Source organism: Macaca nemestrina, chromosome 10 (genome assembly GCF_043159975.1).
Source record: "Macaca nemestrina isolate mMacNem1 chromosome 10, mMacNem.hap1, whole genome shotgun sequence".
NCBI lineage: Eukaryota > Metazoa > Chordata > Mammalia > Primates > Cercopithecidae > Macaca > Macaca nemestrina.
In genome coordinates, this window is record NC_092134.1 from 132,247,985 (window position 1) to 132,273,984 (window position 26,000).

Sequence of the window (26,000 nt, forward strand, 5' to 3'; positions counted from 1 at the left end):
CAGGCAGTAAAACCTATTATTGTTACAATGGTTTCTTTGCACTTGAATATTTGGTTGTCTCAGCATTTTACAAAGGAGACTGACCTTTGCCCTTTGCTTTCCAGTGTTACCGTTCCAATGAATCAAGTAATAGGTGGGATTTCTGGGCTATTTGTTTTCTTTCTTTCTTTTTTTTTTTTTTTTTTTAATTGTCCTTTGTACCAATACTACACTGACTTAATTACTGTAGCTTTATAGTGACATCCAGTAGAATAAGCCCTCTTTTTTCAAGAATGTTTGTCTATTTATGATTCTTTGCATATATATATTAGAATCAACTTGTCAAAGTTCCACAAAAATGTCACTTGGAATTTTCACTGAAACTGTATCTATCTGTAGATTACTTTGGGAAAAAAATATTCATACTATACCATCTTCCTATCTATAAACATGATCTGTCCCTCTCATCATCTTTAATGTCTCTAATAATGTTTTGTAATTCTATCCTCAGAGATCTTATACATCTTTCATTAGCTATATCTTATTCCTGTGAATTTTATGGGTTTTGCTGCTATTGTAAATGACACAATTACGATTTTTTCATTTCTAACTTTTTGTTGCTGATTGTATTTTGTACAGAGTGAGACTCCATCTCAAAAAAAAAAAAAGAAGGATGTTTTTGTCCCTGACAAGACAATAAGAATAAAAAATCAAGTTAATCTATCCTGTGAGAAACAGAAATTGTAACAATATGTGACTCAAATCACAGCAAGAAAAGTCTAGGCCCCTAGTCCACTTTGAAAAAGGGCAAACTGAATGGTTGTTGAATTTTATCAGTTTTTATCCTTTTAGTGAATGAATAAAAAGGATTTTTTTCTCTTTTTTCTGTGAACATGAATTACCTGAGTGGTTTTTCAACTTTGAACTTTACAACCTACCTTGTTTATGATTAATTATATTGCTGTATAGAATGTCTTAATATTTTGTTGAAGATTTTTACATTTATGTTCGTGAGATTGGTTTACAACTCCACTTGAAATGTCGTTGTCAGTTTTTCTGCTAACGTATTTTGGCTTCATAAAACAGGCTGGAGCGCGCTTTGTTGTTGTTCCCTCTTTTCTGGAAAAATGTATAGATTTGGTATTATTTCTTCCTTGAATGTCTAATGGAAATCACCTTTGAAAGACACCTGGGTTTAGAATTTTCTTTGTGGGAAGGTTTTAAGTGAACAGAAAATCTGAAAGAATGGAATGATGAGCAAGTATATTTTTGCTACTTAGAGATTGAGTTTAACAGGAACCTTTTATCATAATTCTTTCATATCTTCTTGTTCATATATATACATGCAAAACTTTTTTGGGAGGGCATTAACTTTTCAAATAACCATCTTTGTGTCATTTCACTCCTAAATACTTCAATATGTCCATCCAAAAAAAAGGTTACCTATATAATCTATATAATCCATTAGCACACCTAAGAAAATTATCAACTCTCTAATATTATCTAATATATGCTCTTGAATCAGATTTTCTTAGTTGATTCCAAAATGTCTTTTTTTGGTTAGTCTTTTCAGATCAGCTCTGGTAAGGTTCATGCATTGCGTTTGGTTGTAATGTTTGCTTAGTCTTTTAAATCTAAAACAATCTCCCCATCTCTCTTTTTATTTTTTATTTATTTTTATTATGATTATTTATTTTTTTTCCGAGACAGAATCTCACCCTGTGGCCCAGGCTGGAGTGCAGTGGTGTGATCTTGGCTCACTGCAGCCTCCCTCGTAGATGGGATTACAGGTATGCGCCACCACACTCAGCTGTGAGGCTTCACCATGTTACCTAGGCTGGTCTTGACTCCTGACCTCAGGTGATCTGCCTGCCTCAGCCTCCCAAAGTGCTGGGATTACAGGCGTGAGCCAGTGCACCTGGCCTCTGCATCTTTATTTCTGCAATGACATGAAGTGATCAGAACACTTAAAATGTCTCACATTCTGCAGTTGTTTGATCATTTCCTTTTGATGTTTGCCTCCTAGAGTTTTGTGTAAATTGGCTCGAATATATCCAGGTTACACAGTTTAGACAAAAAATTACTTCAGTGGATGGTATGTACTTCATAGTACAGACAAACAGAAGCACAAAATGAGAGTCTGTGTCACTATTAGTGATTTATTAGTTCACATTCTTTTCTAAAAGAGTTTTCTCTACTAGTGATGAACTATAGTGCCTCCTGAAAAGAAAGGTTAAGTAAATGTAATTTTCCCACTTTACTAGTTTTGGGAATAAGGATTTATGTACAGATAGTCTCTGATTTACAGTGGTCTAATGTAAGATTTTTCAACTTTACAGTGGTGTAGATAGAAGTGATAAACGTTCAGTATGCTACTTGACTTCGAGGAGCATCTGTAATAATTCCCTCCTGAGGTACCAAATGGGGCTTTTTTACCGTTTCTCCATATTCATTGTGGATTCATGGACTTTTTATACTCATTGTGTTACCAGTTCTTTTTTGATTGCCAGATCATCTCAAATTTAGCTAGTGGGAACACCTCCAGGTTGTCTCCTGTGTCCTTATAACACATCTCCATTAGTCTTTGAGTGCTTCCTTAATTTTTGACACAAAGATTGTGTGGGCTTTTAATTTTATACAAACAGCAACTTTACTTGAAACTTTTAGTTAAAAATCTGAAAATACTATAAGCTTTCAAAAGATTTCAGAAGTCCAGCCAGGCGGGGTGGCTCATGCCTGTAATTTCAGCACTTTTGGAGGCGGAGGCGGGCGGATCACCCGAAGTCAGGAGTTGGAGACCAGCCTGGCCAACGTGGGGAAACCCTGTCTCTACTAAAAATACAAAAATTAGCCAGGCGTGGTGATACTCGCCTGTAATCCCAGCTGCTTGGGAGGCTGAGGCAAGAGAATTGTTTGCACCAAGAAGGCAGAGGTTACTGTGAGCTGAGATTGCACCACTGCACTCCAGCCTGGGTGACAGAGCAAGAGTCTGTCTCAGAAAAAAAAAAAAAAAAATTCCAGAAGTCCTAAAAAATCATCTGGAACGCTCAAGGATGGAATAAAAGTAAATATCAGTAATGAAGAGGCTGCCATTTTTCTGTTCCTCAATTCCTGGGAAGAAAACCACTAGTGCTTACTATTGTTAAGAGTATAGCCAAACTCTGCTTTCAAAACACAGAAGTTTATAGTAGGTCATCTGAGAAGTTCCCCCCACTTAATTATGGGGAAGGAGAGATTGTTACCATTCAGACTGGAGCATAATCAGCCCTTAACACTGTATCACTCTGCTTTGACAAAAGCACCTTTTAATACACAATACCTTTTATATCCTAATAAAAAAGGAAGAAAGATTGCTTCCCCACCCCATTGCTGTTCTAGGGTTAACTTATTAATCTTATTGTTATGTGAGCACTTTATTATACACCTCATCCAAAACTTATATCTAAAATATTTGTACCGAAATCTTAATTTCAGTATTAAGTCAACAAGCTAGATGAAAAATTTTATAAGTCGGGATTTAAGATGTTTATTAAAAAAACAATATATGTTAGAGGAGATGGGGTTAAAAACAAAGCACATTCAGTTGGAATACATGTTTTTACAGTGAGTAATGGAATCGTGGATAAAATTCTTCAAACAACTATGTGCTTCTGTTTACTAAATAACATGGGTCTGAGGGAAGAAACCATTCTCTTATATCCATTTACAAGCTCTACATCAAAGGTATGAGTGATATTTGGTGAGTGCTCAAGAGATCAGTAGCTCATAAGGCAGAATCCTAAGAGATGTGACTTTGCCTTTTTGGCTCACATTCATCTTTCCAGCCTTGGATCCCTTCTGCTTTCCTAGAATAACATCAGATATTTGTTAGAGGAGGCGTTGAATTTCTTTCCATCCTCACTAATACCCCCATAGTGCACTGTGCAGATCCAACTATACTTTGGGTTAGAGCACTCCCATTTTCCAGTGGCAACAAATAGACTGTTTATACTGGAGAGTGGAACAGTTTTTTGCATCTTTATCCCATTTTTAAAAAACAGCAAAAGTTATTTCCAGGTTAACATAATGATAGGGTAATAATGGTTGAATTTTTTCTTGACAGTTTATATTGTCTTCCTTATAACTCAAGCTTTTCTCAAAGCTTGCTTTGTTTCTTTCATTTAATGGTTTTGGTTGTTCTCTCCTGATTTTCTTATTTTTTGTAATGCTATTTAATAATTCTAGATTTTGCTGGTTTTTTTAATTTTTTTTTTATTTTTTTGAGACGGAGTCTCGCTCTGTTGCTTAGTATGGAGTGCAGTGGCACAATCTCTGCTCACTTCAACCTCCGCCTCCTGGGTTCAAGCATACCTCCTGCCTCATCCTCCCAAGTAGTTAGAATTACAGGTGTGTGCCACCATGCCTAATTTTTGTATTTTTTAAAGATAATTCTTTCTTTTTTTTTTTTATTATTGTACTTAAAGTTCTAGGGTACATGTGTCAACATGCAGGTTTGTTACCTAGGTATACATGTGCCACGTTGGTTTGCTGCACCCATCAACTGGTCATTTACATTAAGTATTTCTCCTAATGCTATCCCTCCCCCAGTCCCCCACCCACGACAAGCCCCAGTGTGTAATGTTTCCCGCCCTGTGTCCATGTGTTCTCATTGTTCAACTCCCACCTGTGAGTGAGAATATGCAGTGTTTGGTTTTCCGTCCTTGTGTAATTTTTGTATTTTTAGTAGAGACGGGTTTTGCCATGTTGGCCAACTAGTCTTGAACTCCTGACCTCAAGTGATTTGCCCACCTCAGCTTCCTAAAGGGCTGGGATTATAGGCGTGAGCCACTGTGGCTGGCCTTGCTATTTTTTTTTTTTAACTGACTTTTTCCCTTTAAGTTTTACCCTGGCTCTTATTGAGGTCCTTGATGTCTCTTTTTTACTTTCATATTTTCAACTTACATATTCTTATTTCTTTAGCTATTCTCAGGCTGATTCCCATAAGTGAATTTTTTTTTTTTTTGAGATGGAGTTTTACTCTTGTTACCCAGGCTGGAATGCAATGGCATGATCTCTGCTCACTGCAACCTCTGCCTCCCTGATTCAAGCGATTCTTCTGCCTCAGCCTCTCAAGTGGCTGGGATTTTATGCATGAGCCACCACGCCTGGCTAATTTTTGTATTTTTAGTAGAGATGGGGTTTCTCCATGTTGGTCAGGCTGGTCTTGAACTCCTGACCTCAGGTGATCTGCCCATCTCAGCCTCCTGAAGTGCTGGGATTACATGTGTGAGCCACTGCACCCAGCTCTTTTTTTTTTTTTGACAAGGAATTTCACTCTGTCACCGAGGCTGGAGTGCAGTGGCATGATCTCAGCGCACTGCAACCTCCGCCTCCTAGGTATAAGCGATTCTCCTGCCTCAGCCTCTGGAGTAGCTGGGATTACAGACACCTGCCACTATGCCTGGCTAATTGTTCTATTTTTAGTAGAGACAGGGTTTCACCATGTTGGCCAGACTGGTTTCGAACTCCTGACCTCAGGTGATCCACCCACCTCGGCTTCCTAAAGTGCTGGAATTACAGGCATGAGCCACTGTGCCTGGCCCCATAAATTAATATTTAAATATGAATATACAGCTTTCACTCCACCAATATGACTGTATACATATATGTATAGTTCCAGTCTACATTTCAAGTACAGTAATTCTACTTTAAAATCCTTATGTCATTACCAAAGTCTTTCCTATCTAGATCCAAATCCAACATCTTCTGCCCCAAACCAGCTTCCCTTCTTAACATTCCCATTCTCTGTATCCTTATCTCAAAATTTTTCATCCTCAAACTGGCACCGAGGCTTTTTTTCAATTTTTAGAATGCTCTTTGGATTTGCTTATCTAGGCAAGTCACTGCTAAAGCCTAAGAAATGATATCAAGGGCCGGGAGCAGTAGCTCATGCCTGTAATCCCAGCACTTTGGGAGGCTGAGGTGGGCAGATCACCTGAGGTCAGGAGTTCGAGACCAGCCTGGCCAACATGGTGAAACCCCATCTCTAAAAAATACAAAAAGGCAGCAGGGCGTGGTGGTGCATGCCTGTAGTCCCAGCTACTCAGGAGACTGAGGCAGGAGAATCACTTGAACCCAGGAGGCGGAGGTTGCAGTGAGCCAAGATTGTGCCACTGCACTCCAGCCTGGGCGACAGAGTGAGACTCCGTCTCAAAAAAAAAAAAAAAAAAAAAAGAGAAAAAAAAAGTATCAAGATGCTTGTAGCAAATGATTGTGAGGAGAATGGTGTTAGCCACAGGCAAACCTCACATCTGCTGATGACCACATACCTATCCATGGTGCTCCTGGAGAATAATTTCTACTTTTTTCACCTTCAAATAAAACCTTTTTTCGCTTTTAGGGTCAGGGTCTTTGTCATCCAGGTTGATCATAGGTCACTGCAGTCTTAAGCTCCTGGACTCAAATTATCCTCCTACCTCAGCCTTCTGAGTAACTAGGGCTACAGATACACACAACCACACCAGGCTAATTTTTTTAAGTATTTTTTTTTAGAGATGAAGATCTCATGTTGCCTAGGCTAGTTTCGAACTCTTGGTCTCAAGCAATCCTCTTCCTTCTGTCTCCCAGAGTGCTGGGTTTGCAGAGTAAGCCTGGCCAAAATTTCGTGTAATTGTCATCTTGTTGGTAGATTCTCAAGATGGAATTCTGTTGGCAGAGGAGTATATAGAATATGCTTCTATTCCCTGCTATACATACAGGGGAATAATTAAAAGATGGGATGGCATGGACTATCAGCAGGCAATATCCAGCACAGACTCTCAATTCCTAATCAGAACAGATATAAATTCTTTAGTTCAGCTCATATGGCTTTGCATATTTGACACTTTACCTGACCAGCCATATCTTTTACTGTACATCAATACAAGTCACAGAGACACACACACACATATTGTTAACATTTTTGCCCCGTGATTTGTGCTCTGCCTTACATTTGAATTGTCCTTTCTCTTTTTTTTTAAACACACACACCCTCGGCTCATGGTTTGTGCCTTAATTTTGCCATTAATTCTACCTCCCTGATTTTTCTTCCATCAGAACTACTACCGTGTTTAAAAGTTAATACCATAAAAATTAGTGTCTGTCTCCCACTAGAAAGCTTCTTGAAAGCAAGGACCTTATCTTATTTATCAATCTATTTTGACCATATAGAAAAGAATCTGACACATAGTACTTAATATTTACTGGATGAATGAATATCAGTTTTTGTGTTTTTTTTTTTTTGTTTTGTTTTTTTGATAGGGAGTCTTGCTCTGTCGCCCAGGCTGGAGTGCAGTGGCACAATCTCGGCTCACTGCAAGCTCCGCCCCCCCCGGGTTCTCGCCATTCTCCTGCCTCAGCCTCCTGAGTAGCTGGGACTACAGGCGCCCGCCACCGCACCTGGCTAATTTTTTGTATTTTTTAGTAGAGACGGGGTTTCATGTTAGGATGGTCTCGATCTCCTGACCTCGTGATCCGCCCGCCTTGGCCTCCCAAAGTTCTGGGATTACAGGCTTGAGCCACCGCACCCGGCCGAGTATCAGTTATTAGTAAGGAATTGATCATATGGTGTATCTATAAAATGTAATCCATTCAGCCCACCTAAAGTATTGAAATAAAGCTATATATGCTCTGATACAGAAAGATGTCTCTGATTTTTTTTTTTTTTTTTTTTTTTTTTTGAGATAGACTCTCACTCTATTGTCCAGGCTGGAGTGCAGTGGTGCAATCTCAGCTCACCGCAACCTCCGCCTCCTGGGTTCAAGAGATTCTCCAGCCTTAGCCTCCCGAGTAGCTGAGATTACAGGCATGCACCACCACACCTGGCTAATTTTTGTATTTTTAGTAGTGATGGGGTTTCACCATGTTGGTCAAGCTGGTCTCAAACTCCCAGCCTCAGGTGATACACCTGCCTCTGCCTCCCAAAGTGCTGGGATTACAGGTATGAGCCGCCACTCCCGGCCAATAATTTTAAGTGATTATATATCTATATATGTTTCTGTATACTTAGATGACAGTAGGGAAAATACGTACTAATAACGTTAAGTACCTAGAATGTTGTATGGAAGGTGAATATGTTCTGTATTTTTGTGTTTGAATGTTTTAAACAAGTGTAGTAGTCCTTCCTAGCCACAGTTTTGCTTCCCATGGTTTTGCATGCTGTTTTTAGTTACCCATGGTACAGTATAATAAGATTTTGAGAGAAAGGGACCACATTTACATAAATCTAATTACAGTAATTGTTATAATTGTCCAGTTTTATTACTAGTTACTATTTCTTACTGTGCCTAATTTATAAATTAAACTTTATCACAGGTATGTGTGTATAGGAAAAAGCACAGTATATATAGTTCTCAGTTTAGGCTTTCCACAGTTCCAAGCATCCATTGAGGGTCTTGAAACGTTCCCCACAGACAGTGTGGGATTACTCTGTGTGTGTGTGTGTGTGTGTGTGTGTGTGTGTATGCATATATATACACATAAAATTTATATATACACTATATATATTTTATATATATATGTAGTATATATTTTTTTTAATGAAAATAGAGTTTAAGAAGCCGGGGCAGGCGCGGTGATATGCCTGTAAGCATTTTGGGAAGCCAAGGCAGGTGGATCATTAGGTCAGGAGTTTGAGACCATCCTGGCCAACGTGGTGAAACTCCGTCTCTACTAAAAATACAAAAAAGCCAGGCGTAGTGGCAGACGCCTGTAGTCCCAGCCACTTGGGAGGCTGGGGTAGGAGAATTGCTTGAACCCAGGAAGCAGAGGTTGCAGTAAGCTGAGACCAGCCACTGCACTCCAGCCTAGGTGACAGTGAGACTTTGTCTCAAAAAGAAGCAACTCATATAAATACCTTGTTTGTGTATTATTTGGGGTCTCCCTAAGTAGAATGGTATTGGGTAAATATTCAAGAAACTTTTCTCTTAAAAAATTTTCTTTTTTCATTATAGAGACGTATGTTCTCACTTTTTAAAAAAGCATACAAAACATAATATAGAGAATTACATGGAGCACAATATTAAAATTTTCTCTTCAACCTTCCTCTTCCTGCCTTGCCACCCAGTCACATTCATAGGAAGCCAGTTAAATTGTTAAACCACTTAGATTTATTTATTTATTTATTTATTTATTTATTTATTTATTTTGAGTCTCTCTGTGTCACCAGGCTGGAGTGCGGTGGTGCGATCTTGGGTCACTGCAACCCCCATCTCCCTGGTTCAAGTGATTCTCCTGCCTCAGCCTCCCAAGTAGCTGAGATTAGAGGCGCCTGCCACCACACCCAGTTAGTTTTTGTATTTTTAGTAGAGTTGGGGTTTCACCACGTTGGCCAGGATGGCCTCGATCTCTTAACCTCGTGATCTGCCTGCCTTGGCATCCCAAAGTGTTGGGATTATAGGTGTGAGCCACTGCACCCGGCCCATATAGGTATTTTTTATGTGTATGCACAAATAAAACCTTTTCTCAGATTTGCCCTTTAAAATAAAAACTCAACATTATGTATCTGGGCATTTGTTCATCTCTGAACATACATGTTTATGACATTCTTTTTAATGGCTATGTGGTAATTCATTGTAGTGGTGTGTACTATAATTTCTTTAACCAGAGATTTTTCTAATTAAATTTTCTTTTTTCTTACAGAGGAATATCTCCATCCCAATTTAATATTAACAAAATAGTACATTTCATTTTATGATCCAAACTTTGGCATATTACTGTTCCTCTATGGCATATTACTATTTCTCTATTTTATTGTGTATTTCCCTCTAATGGTTTTGGCCTTGTTTTTATGTATTTCAGGTCTGCGGATCAATGGAGAGCTAATCACTGCCTACCCACAAGTGGTGGTAGTCAGAGTACCAACCCCTTGGGTGCAGAGTGATAGTGACATCACTGTTTTGCGCCATCTAGAGAAGATGGGATGCCGGTTAATGAACCGACCTCAAGCCATCCTGAACTGCGTTAATAAGTTCTGGACATTTCAAGAGTTAGCTGGCCATGGTGTTCCTCTGCCAGATACTTTCTCTTATGGTGAGCCTACTAAAGAGCATGCATAGCCTAAATATTAACCACGGATAGTTTAATAGGATAAATTTACAGACATGAAAGAACATCTTATAGAAGTGACTTTCAGTTTTAACACACTGGACAGGCTAATTACAAATCATATCTTAAGATTTGTTTCATATTATGGGGGAAAATAGGGTTAACAAACTTTCAAGATTAAAAGTATTTTAGCTTTTACAAGCCATGAGTTCTCTGGTAACCCTCAGTAATGCTGTTGTAACATGAAAGCTGCTATAGACAATGCTTAAACAAATGAGTAGTTTTGTTCCAATGAAACTTTATTATAAAAACAGCCAATAGGTCAAATTTGACCCGTAGGCCTTAGTTTGCCAACCTCTGTGGTAAAAGATAATAGAATTTTATGACATTAATTTTTCGTTTTCTTCATTACCATTTTGATAATGCAAATATTTTAATGTTTTTAAAGAAAGTAACACTTTAGTAGGTATGCTTTAAAACAGTGCTTTCAACCTTCTGGTAAAAGGGTTGTTTTTTTTTTTTTTTTAAAGATCAATCTGTGGTAGATTAATACTCGTGTAAAATATAATAAAACGATCACAGCAGTGCCAGATTGCTATAAAAGCTTCTGCTGCCTACCCTTTTGTATTTATCTGACCGCATAACAGTAGTGAACAAGTCCTATACAGGCACAGGTTGCAGGACCACATTCTGAGTAACACTGCTCTAAACAACATTTTGCTAATGTATTTCCTGCCTTTAATTCTCTTGTTTGGAAAAGACCAAACTTAAATTAGTGCAGAGTTTTCCATAAAGGTGTTTCTTCAAATATCCAGAAGAATGCTTGGAGATTTAATTAGGCTTTACAAAGGAACCCTTGTCCTCTCCTTATTGTTAATATTTTAAAGAAAGGAACTCTTCCTCCCCAACCCTCACCAAGCCTGTATGGCATGCGTGGACACGGTTTCCGTTTTTAGCAATTGCATAGGAAGAGACAGAATTAATGTAAGTTGAGAATTCTGTGTTTTTAATGCTTTGGGGATCTTAATAGTTTATAACATGATTGTACAATGTTGATTTTATGAGAATGGAAAGAAGGGAAAAAAGGCTAACCAAATTAACAAGTATTACCTTTGTTCTATTGATGAAGGATTAAAATTTGGTGACCAAGTCATCATAATTTTGCAAAGCTACAAATTACTCATATTTCACTTGTTTAATGAACTTTATCCTGTCTCAACTTTTCTCTCTCATCGTGCTGATTTTTGTAGCTACAGTCTATTTTTGCTCTAATTTTGTTATTGTGTCATTTGTTTTTGGTCAATAAAAAGAGTGAGAAAGGAGACTTAACCCAGGATGCTGAGTTACCCCAGTGTAGAAAGAACTCTGATTAATAATGGAGACCAAAAAAATTGGGGTATGTGTGTTTGTTGGTAATAAAGAGGAGTGTGTCAGTGTGTGCAGCATCTCTTCAACCTTGGATAGATCTTAACCAACTAATTCTTCAGTTTCTTAATCCAAGCAGGGAATTGAATATATTAAAGTAAATCTTGGGGCTTCTATTATTTGTGTGGGAGAATAATAAGGATAAAAACATGAGAAATGGCATAGAATTAGGAAACTCTGTTTAGCTGAAAGATACTTAAGTTAGACATTAGAATATGTATAGGTTAAGGGAGCTATTTGTTTTATAAGGTATTGTTTTAAACTGATAATCAGTTATATTTTCAACTTATACATACTTTCTCCAAGAAAAAAAAGATAGCCATCAGGCTCTTACCTTCAACTTCCTTGTGCTGTTGGTTGTCTTTAGTGTAGATAAAATTGATCACAAAACACTTCTGCTGCTGTTTGTCTTAAATTTTTTTATTGCTCAAACCAGGTGGCCATGAAAATTTTGCTAAAATGATTGATGAAGCAGAAGTACTGGAGTTCCCAATGGTAGTAAAGAATACGCGGGGTCATAGAGGTGTGTATGAGTTGTTGGTAAGGTATATAGTTTTGAAACTATTCTTGCTTATTAATATGAGTGACTTTGAAGAATAATTAGAGGGAAATTGTTAGGTGCATGATACCTCAGACTTACAGAAGGCTACTATGAGTTGTTCAGTTTAGCTAAAAGCTATTTCTGTTTAGTGGTTACCTAGAGATTTTAACATACATACTTAGACTGAGTCTCAAGTTAGACCTGTCTGTATCTTCCTCAATAATATAAGGACCACCCGTAATCCCAGCACTTTGGGAGGCTAAGGCAGGTGGATCACCTGAGGTCAGGAGTTCAAGACCAGCTGTCCAATGTGATGAAACTTCGCCTCTACTAAAAATACAAAAATTAGCCAGATGTGGTGGCATACGCCTGTAATCCCAGCTACTCGTGAGGCTGAGGCAGGAAAGTGGCTTGAACCCGGGAGGCAGAGGTTGCAGTGAGCCGAGATCATGCCACTGAACTCCAACCTGGGCAGTAGAGCCAGACTCTGTCTAAAAAAAATGCAAAGAAACAATATAAGACCTTAGATCACTAACTCCAGTCATCCCCCTCTAAAGATATATAGTTTGAAGACTTAAACGAATAAGGTAAAACTATTAACACTTTATAAGATGTCATATGAAAATATCTTAATGATTTTGGATTAAGGTAGACTTTTTTTTTTTTTTTTTTTTTAAATGAGATGGAGTTTTGCTCTTGTTGCCCAGTCTGGAGTGCAGTGGTGTGATCTCAGCTCACTGCAACCTCTGTCTCCCAGGTTCAAGCAATTCTCCTGCCTCAGCCTCCCAAGTAGCTGGCATTACAGGCATCTGCCACCACGCCCAGCTACTTTGTTTTTTGTATTTTTAGTAGAGACAGGGTTTCATCATGTTGGCCAGACTGGTCTTGAACTCCTGACCTCTGGTGATCCACCTGCCTCGGCCTCCCCAAGTGTTGGTATTACAGGCGTGAGCCGCTGCGCCCAGCCTAAGATAGAATTTTAAGGCATAAAATGATACATCAATCTGAGTACAGTGACATATTTTGTGTTTTGGCAGGGATGGCTGGATCAGAGTTCAGCTGGAACTGTTGACTGGATTCTTTATATTTGGCTTCTCCAGTAGGGCAGCCAAGAGTCTCAGGCCTCCTTCGGTGAATGCTAAAGTGAACAAAGAAGCTGTATGACCGTTTATGGTCTACCTTCATAAGTCATAATAGAATTAATTCTGCTATATTCTCTTGTTTGGAGCAATCACAAGCCCTCCTAGATTCAGCCAGAAGCGACGTAGATTCAGTATCCCTCCTTTCCCTTCCCCACCATGGGAGGAATTTAGAACCATATATCTAAAACAGCGACTTCCATTGGCACAAAAATAGACAAATAGAGCAGTGGAACAGGCTAGAGAATTCAGAAATAAATTGAGGTAACATACTGCTATATTACTATATCCTAATATAGTATATTAGTATATTGTATAATAATATATCACACATATGTTTTAATTCAGAGATAAAAAGTTTTGCTAGTGAATAAGGTTGACATTATTGGCTAACCTGGAGAAGTACAAATCTAGACCGCTGCCTCACAACATATATCAAAATAAATTTTAGTTTGTCATGAAACATGAGTTTGGGGAGTGGTAAAAGGAGATTATTTACCTTGTCTTTATATATTTTTGTATTATTTCACTGTTAAAACAGTTCTAACAAGGAAAACTTAAAAAAAAAAAAGTGTAATTGATTCTGAAACAGCAGATTGTGATACAAGAAGATTCAGATAATAGGTATCATCTGCCCACAATTGATGACTTAACATGTATTTTTATTCTTTTCAATCGTAGGTAAAGCTGTTTTCTTGGCTCGAGATAAGCACCATTTGGCTGATCTAAGCCATCTTATTCGCCATGAAGCACCATACCTGTTCCAGAAGTATGTTAAAGAGTCTCATGGACGGGATGTACGTGTCATTGTCGTGGGAGGCCGTGTGGTTGGCACCATGTTACGTTGTTCAACAGATGGGAGAATGCAAAGCAACTGCTCATTAGGTAAAAATAATACAAATATCTTTCTAGTATATAGAGTGACATTATAACTTGTCCAGTGAGTATTCATTTGTGTGTAACTATAGACTTTCTTAATAAGTTGAAAAACGTGTTTCCTTTTACATGTAAATACGATTTTTACACATGCCATCAATGTAATTAAACTCGAGTTATTTTTCTAGTAATATAATTCTGTTTCACTGAATCATATTAAATCTGCCTTCACCCATTCTCAATTCGTAACCCAGTTTACACATGTATTGGATGTCTGATAGGAGTTAGAGATTCCCTCTTTGGTGATATACTTATTTTGTATATAATCAGAGTTCCTATAAGATGTCTTAACCCATTTTACCCATTGGTCCAAACAAGATTGCTGATTTTGATTTTCTTAAATATGTATTTTCTCAGATCTCTTATTGTTCAGGTACATCAGAGCTTAGGCTTTGGGTTTTTATCCTCCTCTTCTCTGTTTATATCACTTTCTTAGTAATCTTGTACAGCTCATGACTTTAAATACCGTTTGTATGTTAATTATTTCCAAATTTCTATCTCCAATTTAGACTTTTTTCCCTGCTCCAACTCCAGGTTTATATAAGGAATTGCTTACTCAGTATCTCCAAAACTGAAATCCTTACAATGTGTTCTACCCGTAGTTATCTCCTTATCATTTTATTCTTATGTATGTATGAGTGAGTGAATGATGGGGTCTTGCCTGTCACCCAAGCTGGAGTACAGTGGCAGGATCACAGCTCACTACAGCTTCAACATCCCGGGCTAAAGCAGTCCTCCTGCCTCAGCCTCTCAAGTAGCCGAGACCACAGGCACATGCCACCATGCCCGGCTAATTATTTTATTTTTTATTTTTTGAAACAAGAGCCTCACTCTGTCACCCAGGCTGGAGTGCAGTGGTGCAATCTCAGCTCCCTCACTGCAACCTCCACCTCACGAGTTCAAGCGATTCTCCTGCCTCAGCCTCCTGAGTAGCTAGGACTACAGGCACCTGCCACCATGCCCAGCTAATTTTTTTATTTTTAGTAGAGACGGAGTTTCACCATGTTGGCCAGGCTGGTCTCAAACCTCTGACCTCAGGTGATCTGCCTGCCTCGGCCTCCGAGAGTGCTAGAATTACAGGCATGAGCCACCACACCCCACACCGGGCTAATTTTTTACATTTTTTTTTTGTAGAGATATGGTCTCCCTATGTTGCTCAGGCTGTTTTCAAACTCCTGGGCTCAAGCAATCCTCATGCATTGGCCTTCTAAACTTGTGGGATGATAGATGAGAGCCACCACTTCCAGCCTGTCTGTCTTGCTTACTGACAGCTCTGTTTTTCTGATTTAGACCCAAATCCTTAGAGACATCCTGGTCCCTCTCTTCTCTTATACCTCATATTCAAATTGTCAGGAACCCTTTGAAATCTCTACTCTCAGAATGTTTCCAAATCTTACCAATTTTTACCATCTCTACTCCTAATACCATCTTCTCTTATTTGGATTACCTCTAGTAGCCCCTTAAGGGGTCTTCTTGCTTCTACTCTTCCCTCCTAATCTCTTCCTAACACCACAGTGGTATGATGGATGCTTTTACATTGCAAGTCAAATCAACTCTCGCTCAAAATCCTCTAATAGGGCCAGGAACCATGGCTCACACTGGTAATCCCAACACTTTGGGAAGCTGAGGCAGGAAGATCATCCTGAGCTCAAGGTTCAAAGCCAGCCTGGGTAATAGAGGGGAAGACCCTGTCTCTACAAAATATAAAAATAAATTATCTGGGGCCAGGCTTGGTGGCCCAAACCTGTAATTCCAGCACTTTCATAGGCCAAGGTGGATGGATCACTTGAGGCCAGGAGTTCAAGACTAGCCTGGCTAACATGGTGAAACCCCATCTCTACTAAAAATATAAAGTTAACCAGGTACAGTGGCACATGCCTGTTTAGTCCCAGCTACTCGGGAGGCAGAGGCATGAGAATCTCTTGAACCAGGAGGCAGAGGTTGCAGTGAGTCAAGATTGCCCTACTGTACTCCAGCCTGGGCGACAGAGTGAGACTGTCTCAAAAAGAAAAAAAAAAAAAAATTAGCTGGTCATGGTGGCATGCACCTGTGGTCCCAGCTACTCAGGAAGCTAAGGCAGAAAGATTGCCTGAGCCTGGGAGGTCGAGGCTGCAGTGAGCCATGATCATACGATCATACCACTACACTCCAGCCTGTCTCAAAAACAAAAACAAACAAAATTCCTCCAATAGCTCCCCAGTTGCATTCCCAGAAAAATCTTAAGTTCTTGCCCTGGCTACCAGGCCCTAGGTGATGTCATCCCTACTTATCTCTCTGAGATCTATAACCACATGGATGAATCTCAGAAACATAATGTTCATCTAAAAAGGCAAGTCAAAGAAGAGAATACATGTATTTCATTTATATAAAATTTAAATATATGCAAAACTAAACAATGCAGTGTTGGAAATACAGACATTTAGTAAAACTAAAGGTGGAATATTGATAAGCATGAAATTCGATATGGTGGCTTATTCAGAGTACATGATAGAGTAAGAACACAGTGAAGATTTGAAAGATATTGGTTATATTAATTTTACTTTCTACTTTTTTTTTTCTGATGGAATCTTGCTCTGCCACCCAGGCTGGAGTATAGTGGTGTGATCTCGGCTCACTGCAACCTCTCCCTCCCAGGTTCAAGCAATTCTCGTGCCTCAGCCTCCTGAGTAGCTGGGACTACAGGTGTGCACCCCCATGCTGGGCTAATTTTTGTATTTTCAGTAGTGATGGGTTTTCGCCATGTTGGCCAGGCTGGTCTTAAACTCCTGGCCTCAAGTGATCCACTCACCTCAGCCTCCCAAATTGCTGGGCGCCACCAGGTGTGAGCCACCGTGCCCAGCCTACTTTCTATTCTTGAAAAATGACTTCTGCCTCCTTGAATTAGCTCTTCATGTCTCGTTTTAATTTTTCATTATAACATGTCATGCTGACTAGCTAGAAGAGAGCTAAATGGCATCTTTTCTTTTCTGGGTCACCTTTACCTTACTACGTTGAGATTTAATTAATAGTTACTCTTCATATTTTAAGCAAAAAGAACTTTAGAAAGTAACTTAGTTTTATATTAAGAAGTAAATTGTTTTTTTTTTAGTTTGTTTTGAGGTCGGGTGCTGTGACTCAGTCCTGTAATCCCCCGCTCAACACGTTGGGATGCCAAGGCAAGAGAATGGCTTGAGCCCTGAGGTTTGAGACCAGTCTGAACAGTGTAGAGAGACCCCATATCTACAAAAAATAAATTAATTAAGCCAGACGTGATGATTCACACCTCTGGTCCCAGCCACTTGGGAGGCTGCATTCTGGCCTGGGCAACACAGCAAGACCCTGACTCAAAAAATAAAAATAAAAATAAAAAAAGGTTGTTTTGAGATCAGTGAGGCTTACAAAAAGGTATAAAGGATTCCTTTGCACCCATTAACCAGCTTTAGAAATAAGCCGTCAATATAGTTATCTGTTTACTCTCTCTGATCATTTTCTTCTCTCTTCCCCACATCCTGAACTTGGTATTTATCTTTCCTATAATGTGCTTTCAGTGCTTCTGTCTATATTCCTAAACTAGTTATTATTTTGTGTTATAAAACTTCATCCTTAGATACATCGTCAAGAGTGTTTCTGGGTTAGCCCATTTACCCAGAAGTGGGATTTCTGTGTTGTAGTGTATTACAGTAATTCAGCTCTACTAGATATTGCCAAATGATTCTCCAAAGTGAGTATACTACCTTAGGATTTCTCCGCATCAAATACTATTTCGTATAGTGCCACCTTCTTGCCAACCTGTAAGGTCGGTAGACATTAAGCCTTTTGCCAAAATAATGTGAATTATGTCATGTCATTACTGTAATTTATCTCTCACTGTTGAGGTTATGCGTCTGTTCACTTTTTTAAGTGCATATTCCAGTATGTCATCTATGAATTGCCTGTGCAGGTCCTTTGTGTCTTTTTTTAATCAAGATTTTTTTTTTCCTTTTTTGTATTGATCTACAGGCTCTTTTTCTTTTTTTCTTTATAAAAATATTTTATTTTTTATAGAGATGAGGTCTTGCTGTGTTGCCCAGGCTAGTCTTGAACTCTTGGCTTCAGGTGATCCTCCCATCTCAGCCTCCCAGAGTCCAGTGATTATAGGTGTGAGCCACTGCACCTGGCCAGATTTATCTAATCTGACTTCAAATTCTTTTGTCGGTTATATGAATTGTAAGTACAGTATTTTCATCCCAGTCTGTGATATTTCTTCTTTTTTTGATTACAGATTTTGATGGACAAAAATTGTCACTTTTAATGTCAAGCATATTCATCTATTTCTTTACGTTCTCTACTATTTTTAAATTGAAGAAATTCTTCTCCACCCTTTGGTCATGTTCAGTTCTTGAATACGGTCTTCTAAAAGCTTTTCTATGTTTAGGACTTTAATCTACCTGAAATTGATTTTGCTGTTCAGCGTGATAAAAGAGATCCTGTTTTCTTTTTTCAAAATGAGTAACTGGTTGTCTGAATGCTACTTATTGAATAGTCTGTTTATTACTAATTTGTAATGTATTTAATTTCCACGTGTGCATGGGTCTATTGCAAGGTCCCTTAGTCTATTGTATCGTGCTTTTTCTATCGTGCTTTTTCTCTATGAATACCAGTCTTTATTCTTTTGGTACTATGTGTAGATATCTGATAGAGCAAGAGCCTCTTTACCTTGTTTGTCAGAATTGAATTGCAGTTTGTGTTCAGTGTTTTACTATTGTGAGCAATAATACTATAAACATCCTTGTGAATATGCTTTGTTTTATATACTGGTGCTTTTGTCTTGATAAGTCTCATCAAGGTTGGAATTGCTGGAACAAAATACATATTTAAAAAAAATTATGGCCAGGCACAGTGACTCACGCCATAATCCCAGCACTTTGGGAGGCTGAGGTGGGAGGATCGCTTGAGGTCAGGAGTTTGAGACCAACGGGCAACATGGTGAAGCCCCACCTCTACTAAAAATACAAAAATAAGCCAGGCATGGTGGCAGGCACTTGTAGTCCCAGCTACTCAGGAGGCTGAGGCAGGAGAATCACTTGAACCCGGGAGGTGGAGGTTGTAGTGAGCTGAGGTCATGCCACTGCACTCCAGCCTGGGCAGCAAAGCAAGACTCTGTCTCTAAATAAATAATCAGATTACTTTTTTTTTTTTTGAATCTGCCTCCCGGGTTCACGCCATTCTCCTGCCTCAGCCTCCTGAGTAGCTGGGACTATAGGCGCCTGCAACCATGCCTGGCTAATTTTTTGTATTTTTTGTCGAGACGGGGTTTCACTGTGTTAGCCAGGATGGTCTCGATCTCCTGAACTTGCGATACGCCCGCCTCGGCCTCCCAGAGTGTTGGGATTACAGGCATGAGCCACCGCGCCTGGCCCAGATTACTTTTTAAAAAGCCCATAACTTTTTGCATTTCAACTTGTAATTTTTTTTTCCCATCAGATGAGAATTACTTGCTATTTTACGGCTATTTTACTTTATATTTTTCTCACCATGAACAATGAGAGAATCTTTTCATAGTTTATTTGGTCATTTGTGTTTACTTGTATATGTATTGCTCTTCATTATATTTGCTTACTTTTAAATTGGGCAGTTTTTGTCTTTTGAATAGCATTTCTGACCAATGACTACTAAATGCCAGTATGTCCACCCCAGATGTCAGAAACGCCACCATACAATTTCCAGATTCTCCCCAGTTGAGAACCACTGCTTTAGAACCTCCAGTATAGTGTTAAGCAATAAGGATTGCAGTGATTTCTGTCTAGTTTCTGATTTCCTCTGAAATAGGTTTAGTGTTTTGCTATTTAGGATATTATATTTAAGGAGGTTGATTCTATTAGAGATTCTGTTAGAGTTTTTAGGAGGGATGATTGTCAGATTTTATCCTGTGCCATCTTGGCATCTTTAATTTAGGACCAGAAAGGTTTACAGCTCAGTTTTATTTAGCTATCGTAATAAGGGTCCTTAAGACCTTTAATTTCTTGGTGTGATGCATTATGTTGATACATTTTAGGTTAAAAATAATTTTTCTGGCCGGATGCATTGGCTTATGCCAGTAATCCCATCTCTTTGGGAGGCCAAGGTGGGCCTTGAGCTCAGGAGTTCAAGAGCAGCCTGGGCAACACGGCAAAACTGTATCTCTACAAAAAATACAAAAATTAGCTTGGCATGCTGGCACATGCCTGTAAACCCAGTTAACTCAGGTGGTTGAGACGAGAGGGAGAGGTGGTGGTCACAAAAAAAAAAATAAAAGGAATTTTTTTTTTCTTAATTGCCCTTTGCATTTTTAAAATTAACTTTCTTTGGATAGCTTACTATTCTTTCAAAAATTACTGAATTTGTTTTTTTCATATTTTATTTAAATTTATTATTATTATTATTTGCAGTTGCAAGATTTAATAGAATGAAAACGGGGCTCCCATAAAATGGAAGAGGACCAAAAGGGGTTGTCGCTCCCTGCTCGAATGCCTGGTTTATATCCCGATCATTGTCCCTCCCCCTGTGCTCTCAGGCGATAGATGATTTGACTCTTTCTTTACCTCCCTGCTTTAGCCTAATATGTATTTTAGTGAGCCTCTTTACTACTTGATTGGTTGGGTGTGAGCTGAGTTACAAGCCAGTGTTTAAAGGTGGGTGTGGTCACCTTCCCAGCTAGGCTTAGGAATTCTTAGTCGGCCTAGGAAATCCCGGTAGTCCTGTCTCTCAGTCCCCCTCACAACAGCCAAAAACTCAAGTGCTGTTGGGGAGGTTGGCCGACGACCGCTTTTAACTGCTTCCTGCTGAATTGGGGTGTAATAGGGGTGGTGCAGTTGAGATTTCCTCGGGAGGGGTGCCTTCAATGTCATTAACATCGGAGCATGGGCTAGCAGGCTGGTCCAGGGGTCCACAGTAGATCTTAATCATGGACTGCATTTGGGGCTCCATTTGAAGAACAATTTGTAGTTTTACAGCTTCGATTCTGGAAGAGACAAACTTAACAAGGAGGTTAAAGATACAGGGATTGAAAAGTATGGCTTGAAGTGCAGGGGCAAATGGGTGTGGGTGGTGAAAATGGGGCTTCCTTTAGAAAAACTCCTATACGATGGAGCATCAATATTTCCAAGAAGCCACATTCTTGGACCATGCTTTGAGTATTATAGCTCCTTTAGAAGCCGTGGGTCACAGAAGAGAACTGTGGAACCCAGCAACTAGTGTTCAGCTTGATTAGGACGAACCTGGGCACTTAGCTGTGAAGGAACAATGGCAAGCCTTTGGCCCTGTCGGGAGCAGCAATGGGTGCCTTGCTGGATCACGAGCACAGCGGACGCCCCGCCGGATCCGGAGGGGTGGAAGTCAACAGCGGGTCTGGGATTCCGGCAAACAGCAGTGGTGGACGGCGAGCGAAAGCTCAGCTCGAGCCATAACAAACACAGACCACAAGAGAGTGCAGTTGCAAGATTTAATAGAGTGAAAACTGAGCTCCCAACAAAGGGAGGGGACCCAAAGGGGGTTGCCCTAGAATATTTTCATCTATTTTTATGAGTAAGATTGGCCCATAATATTATTTTTTAAAAACTTTATCACTTTTGATATTAAGGTTATGCTGGCTTTATTTAATGTATTGAGGAGTTTTCAGTCTTTCCCTAGGGCATTCTATATTGGTAAAGTAACATTGGAATAAAGGATAGCTAAATAAAACTGAGCTGTGAACCTTTCTCGCCCTAGTTCCTTTTGTAGTAATAGTTTTTATCACCTTCTGAAACCCGTCTGTAATAATTGCCCTGTTAAAGTTTGCCTCGTCTGGGGCGGTTTTGGAAATAAATGATCCATTTCTTTTAGGTTTCCAATTTTTTGCCAAAGAGTTTTGTGAGATATTTGCATATGCTGCTTTTAATCTCTGCTTTGTGTGTGATTCTCTTTCTTGTCTTTCTTAATCTTACCAAAATAGCCTTTGTATTTTTAAAAAATTCTGTCTTTCTCTTGTATTTATTTTACTTTTTGTTTTCATTGTATCTGTCTTCCTAGTTTCTTTGGCTAGAACATTTAGTTTTTTTGTTTCAAAATGAAGGCATTTCATGTTAAACATCTTCCTCTGGAGAACTTTCACAATGTTGGAAGGTATTAGTATGAAGCATTTTTCTCTTTTATTTATAGATGGTTCTCATTTTTCTTTGTGATTTCTTTGATCCAGGGGATCAAATTTGCAACCTCAAAGTAGTTAATATTCTTTTGGCTGCCTTTACCATTACCCCATTACCTTCTTTTTCTTGACTTACTAATATTGTCAGAGAATGTGGCCTGTAATATTTTTTTTTTAATTTCATTAAGTTGTTTTTGGTGTGTGACCAGCATGATTGTTAAGGAAAAAATGTATATATGGATGTATAGTCAGGAGAAATAAAGATGTGAAGTAAGTTTATTTTGCCTATGTTTTCTATAAGCAGTATATAGCTAAGTTTTGTTTTTTATTCAAATCGTACTAGTTTCCATCTTTTAATGGAAGATTTGGTCCATTTTTTGTATAGTTACTAATATACTTCATTTTATTTCTTCCATCTTATTTTGTGTTTATTATTTAACTCAAATTGTTCCTTATTCTTTTCTCTTTTCTGATTTTTGCTGGTTTGTAAGGTACCATTTTGTTTTCATTCCTGCCACCAAACCCAGTTAATTTGGGAGATCAGCGAGGGTTTTGCATTCCATTAATGGTTACCTTCTATTTTCTTATGCTCATAATCAGACACAGTCTCTACAGTTACCTGAGAAGATCATTTTCCTTGATACTTTATTTACTACCTCACTGTACCATCATAATAATAATGAAGTATTTGGAATACCTTTACTTTCCCTGGGCATTCCTTATTCCCTGTCCCCTGCAATGGGAATATTAAAACAATTTTATTTCCTTCCTACTCCTTCCTCTTGATTCATTCATTTATTTTTTTTTTTTTTTTTTTTTTTTTTTTTTTTTTTTTTTTTTTTTTTTTGAGACGAAGTCTCGCTCTGTCGCCCAGGCTGGAGTGCAGTGGCTAGATCTCAGCTCACTGCAAGCTCCGCCTCCCGGGTTCACGCCATTCTCCTGCCTCAGCCTCCCGAGTAGCTGGGACTACAGGCGCCCGCCACCTCGCCCGGCTAGTTTTTTTTGTATTTTTTTAGTAGAGACGGGGTTTCACTGTATTAGCCAGGATGGTCTCGATCTCCTGACCTCGTGATCCGCCCGTCTCGGCCTCCCAAAGTGCTGGGATTACAGGCTTGAGCCACCGCGCCCGGCCGATTCATTCATTTATTGAGTAGTTTCGAGTACCTCCAAAGTGTCAAGTACTGCTGTAGCAGTAATTTATTTATTTATTTATTTTTGAGATAGAATTTTGCTCTTGTCGCCCAGGCCGGAGTGCAATGGTGTGATCTCGGCTCACTGCCACCTCTGCTTTCCGGGTTTAAGCGATTCTCCCACCTTGGCCTCCCACATAGGTGGCATTACAGGCACCCACCACCATACCCAGCTAATTTTTGTATTTTTAGTACAGACAGGGTTTCACCATGTTGGCCAGCCTGGTCTCGAACTCCTGACCTCAGGTGATCTGCTCTCCTTGGCCTCCCATAGTGCTGGGATTACAGGCATGAGCCACCAACCCTGGCCTCTTGTAGCAGTATTTTGTATATAGTAGTGAACACAGCAGACAAAAATCCCTAGTCTCATTGACCTTATGTTCCAGTTTTGCTGAAATCATCTAATAGTTTTAGTTCAAGTCTGTTTGGAATTTGTTTTACTATATGTCTCTTCTGTTTCATGAACCCTTATATGGCATTTTATCCATTCCCAGGCAGTCTGTCTTTATCTACTTAAAATGAATTATACCTGTATTGCAAAGTACGCACCATGGTTTACTCCTCATATTCATCTTCCCATATCTTGAGATCTCTGTTAGCCATTTACTAGTATGTTAGTATCATTTCTTGATTATTTTTCCTGGTGGGCTATCAGAGTCATAGATACCCTCAGATATTCTGTTAATACAAAAAATACTCTCGAAGTGCTTTTTCTATTCTCTCATTCAGCAACAATTCACACAGAACACTTATTTGACCACATGTGAGGGATTTCTCTTATCTATTTGGAGATACCATCAGATCTGACAGGTCGAGGGCTCAGTCACCAAGAGTCACCAAGACTATCCCCCACTCCCCACCTCACCCCCTTCAGACACCAGTTGCAAGTCCAGACCTACAGAACTTCTGACCAGGGCTTCAAGTTGGGGTTCCCGTGACTTTCTGCTTAGGTTTGATTAATTTGCTACAGCAGCTCACAGAACTGAAGGAACATTTACGTTGTGTTTACCTATATATCATAAAGGATATTTCAAAGGATACAGGTGAAGAGATGCATAGGGCAAGGTATGGGAGAAAGGATATGAAGCTTCCATGCCCTCCCAGGGCGTGCCACCCTTCAGGAACCTCTGTGTTCAGCTATCCAGAAGCTTTCTGAACCTTGCCCTTTTTGATATCCAATTGGATAGACATAATTGATAACCATGTAAAAATGTAATTGAACCAAAAGGGTATGATCTAACACTAGTAGACTGAGTAGGGAAACCCAGCAAGGCTTGTCTGTTCAGATTCTTCTTGGCCTCTCTGTGCCACATTCCTTCCTCCAGGGTATGGAGCAGGCCTGGAATGAAGTCTTATGACCAACAATCAGAAAGGCTGTGAAAGATTAGAGTCCTGCTGTGGGGTAGGTGAAAGGAGGACAGGGAAAGGTTAGATTCTATTTTCTAAGGCCTGCAGTGCCCCAACATTATAACAGAAGACTATAACAAGGGCTGTTGGAGTTATATGCGAGGAACCGTGGACAAAAAGCAATATATAATTTAGATCAGAATATCACACGTCTTTCTTTCTCCCTGAAAGAAGAATAATACTTTGTCTGAGATATAATTCTTTATATATAATTCTTACATTATATAATATAATGTAAGAGTCTAGCTTCATTTCTACCGCCTTTAAGATTTTATTGTTGCAGTTTAATGTCCAAATCTACTCTAATTTTTTTCCTTTGTGGGTAATTTATTCTTTGTAGATATTTTTAGTAGTGCTCAAATTTTATTGGGATTTTGTAGATATAGTTGTGTCTTTTCTTATCAGTTTAACCTGGATTTTAACTGTTTTAGTCAGCAGACTAAATTTATTCCTTATACAGTTTTCTGGGAAATTTCTTCGTGAATTATTGCCTCTCCTCCATCTGTTTCTGTCCTGAGGAGTATTTTTCTGATTCAGTTCTCCAGTTTTCTTTTTTCTTTTTTCTTTTTTTTTTTTTTTTTTGAGATGGAGTCTCATTCTGTCGCCCAGGCTTGAGTGCAGTGGCACAATCTTGGCTCACAGCAACTTCTGCCTCCCAGGTTCAAGCGATTCTTGTACCTCAGCTTCCTGAGTAGCTGGGACTACAGGCACGTGCCACCACACCTGGCTAATTTTCTTTTATGATTTCACCTCACATTTTTAGCTATGCTTTGCATATTCCTTGATTTTCTAAGTCAACTCTCAAAAGCAACTGGACTCTCTTTGAGTTTCTCTATTGGATTTTTTAGTTGAGTAATCGTGTTTTTGTTTTAACTTGAGAAAGTCTTTTTGTGCTGAACTTGAATCTCCTTAAAGAGCTCTTATTTCTTTCATTAAAGTCATAGATGGATTATTATTGTTTTGTTCTTACATCAGGGCTCACTCAGCTTGGGTTATTTGTAGTATTCTACATGGCCTCAGTCTTACAAGTGCTGTGAAGCAGAATCATCTAAGTCATGGGGCATGCTTCTACGGAAGTACCTAAAAGAAGTCTTTTGTTTCCTTGGCTCCTTTATTCCTACAGCCTCAGTGGTAGGGAGGATCCACCTCACCTGTCTAGCTACTTCTGGCCTTACTGGGGTCAAACACTACAGGCAAACTCA

General features: G+C 39.1%; 1 protein-coding gene across 11 annotated transcripts in view; it reads left to right on the plus strand.

Annotated features, from left to right (window-relative positions):
• LOC105499881 (ribosomal modification protein rimK like family member B) overlaps nt 1-26,000 on the plus strand; it is an 89,179-nt gene that overhangs the window by 51,796 nt on the left and 11,383 nt on the right. For all 11 annotated transcript variants that reach the window (XR_011609362.1, XR_011609365.1, XR_011609363.1 and 8 more), the window contains 3 exons: nt 9,796-10,026; nt 11,903-11,989; nt 13,828-14,031. Coding sequence is in view for 6 of the 11 variants with exons in the window: in XM_071072220.1 (XP_070928321.1) it covers nt 9,796-10,026; nt 11,903-11,989; nt 13,828-14,031 (522 nt within the window). In the remaining 5 variants the exon portion in view is untranslated. The remainder of the gene's footprint in view (nt 1-9,795; nt 10,027-11,902; nt 11,990-13,827; nt 14,032-26,000) is intronic.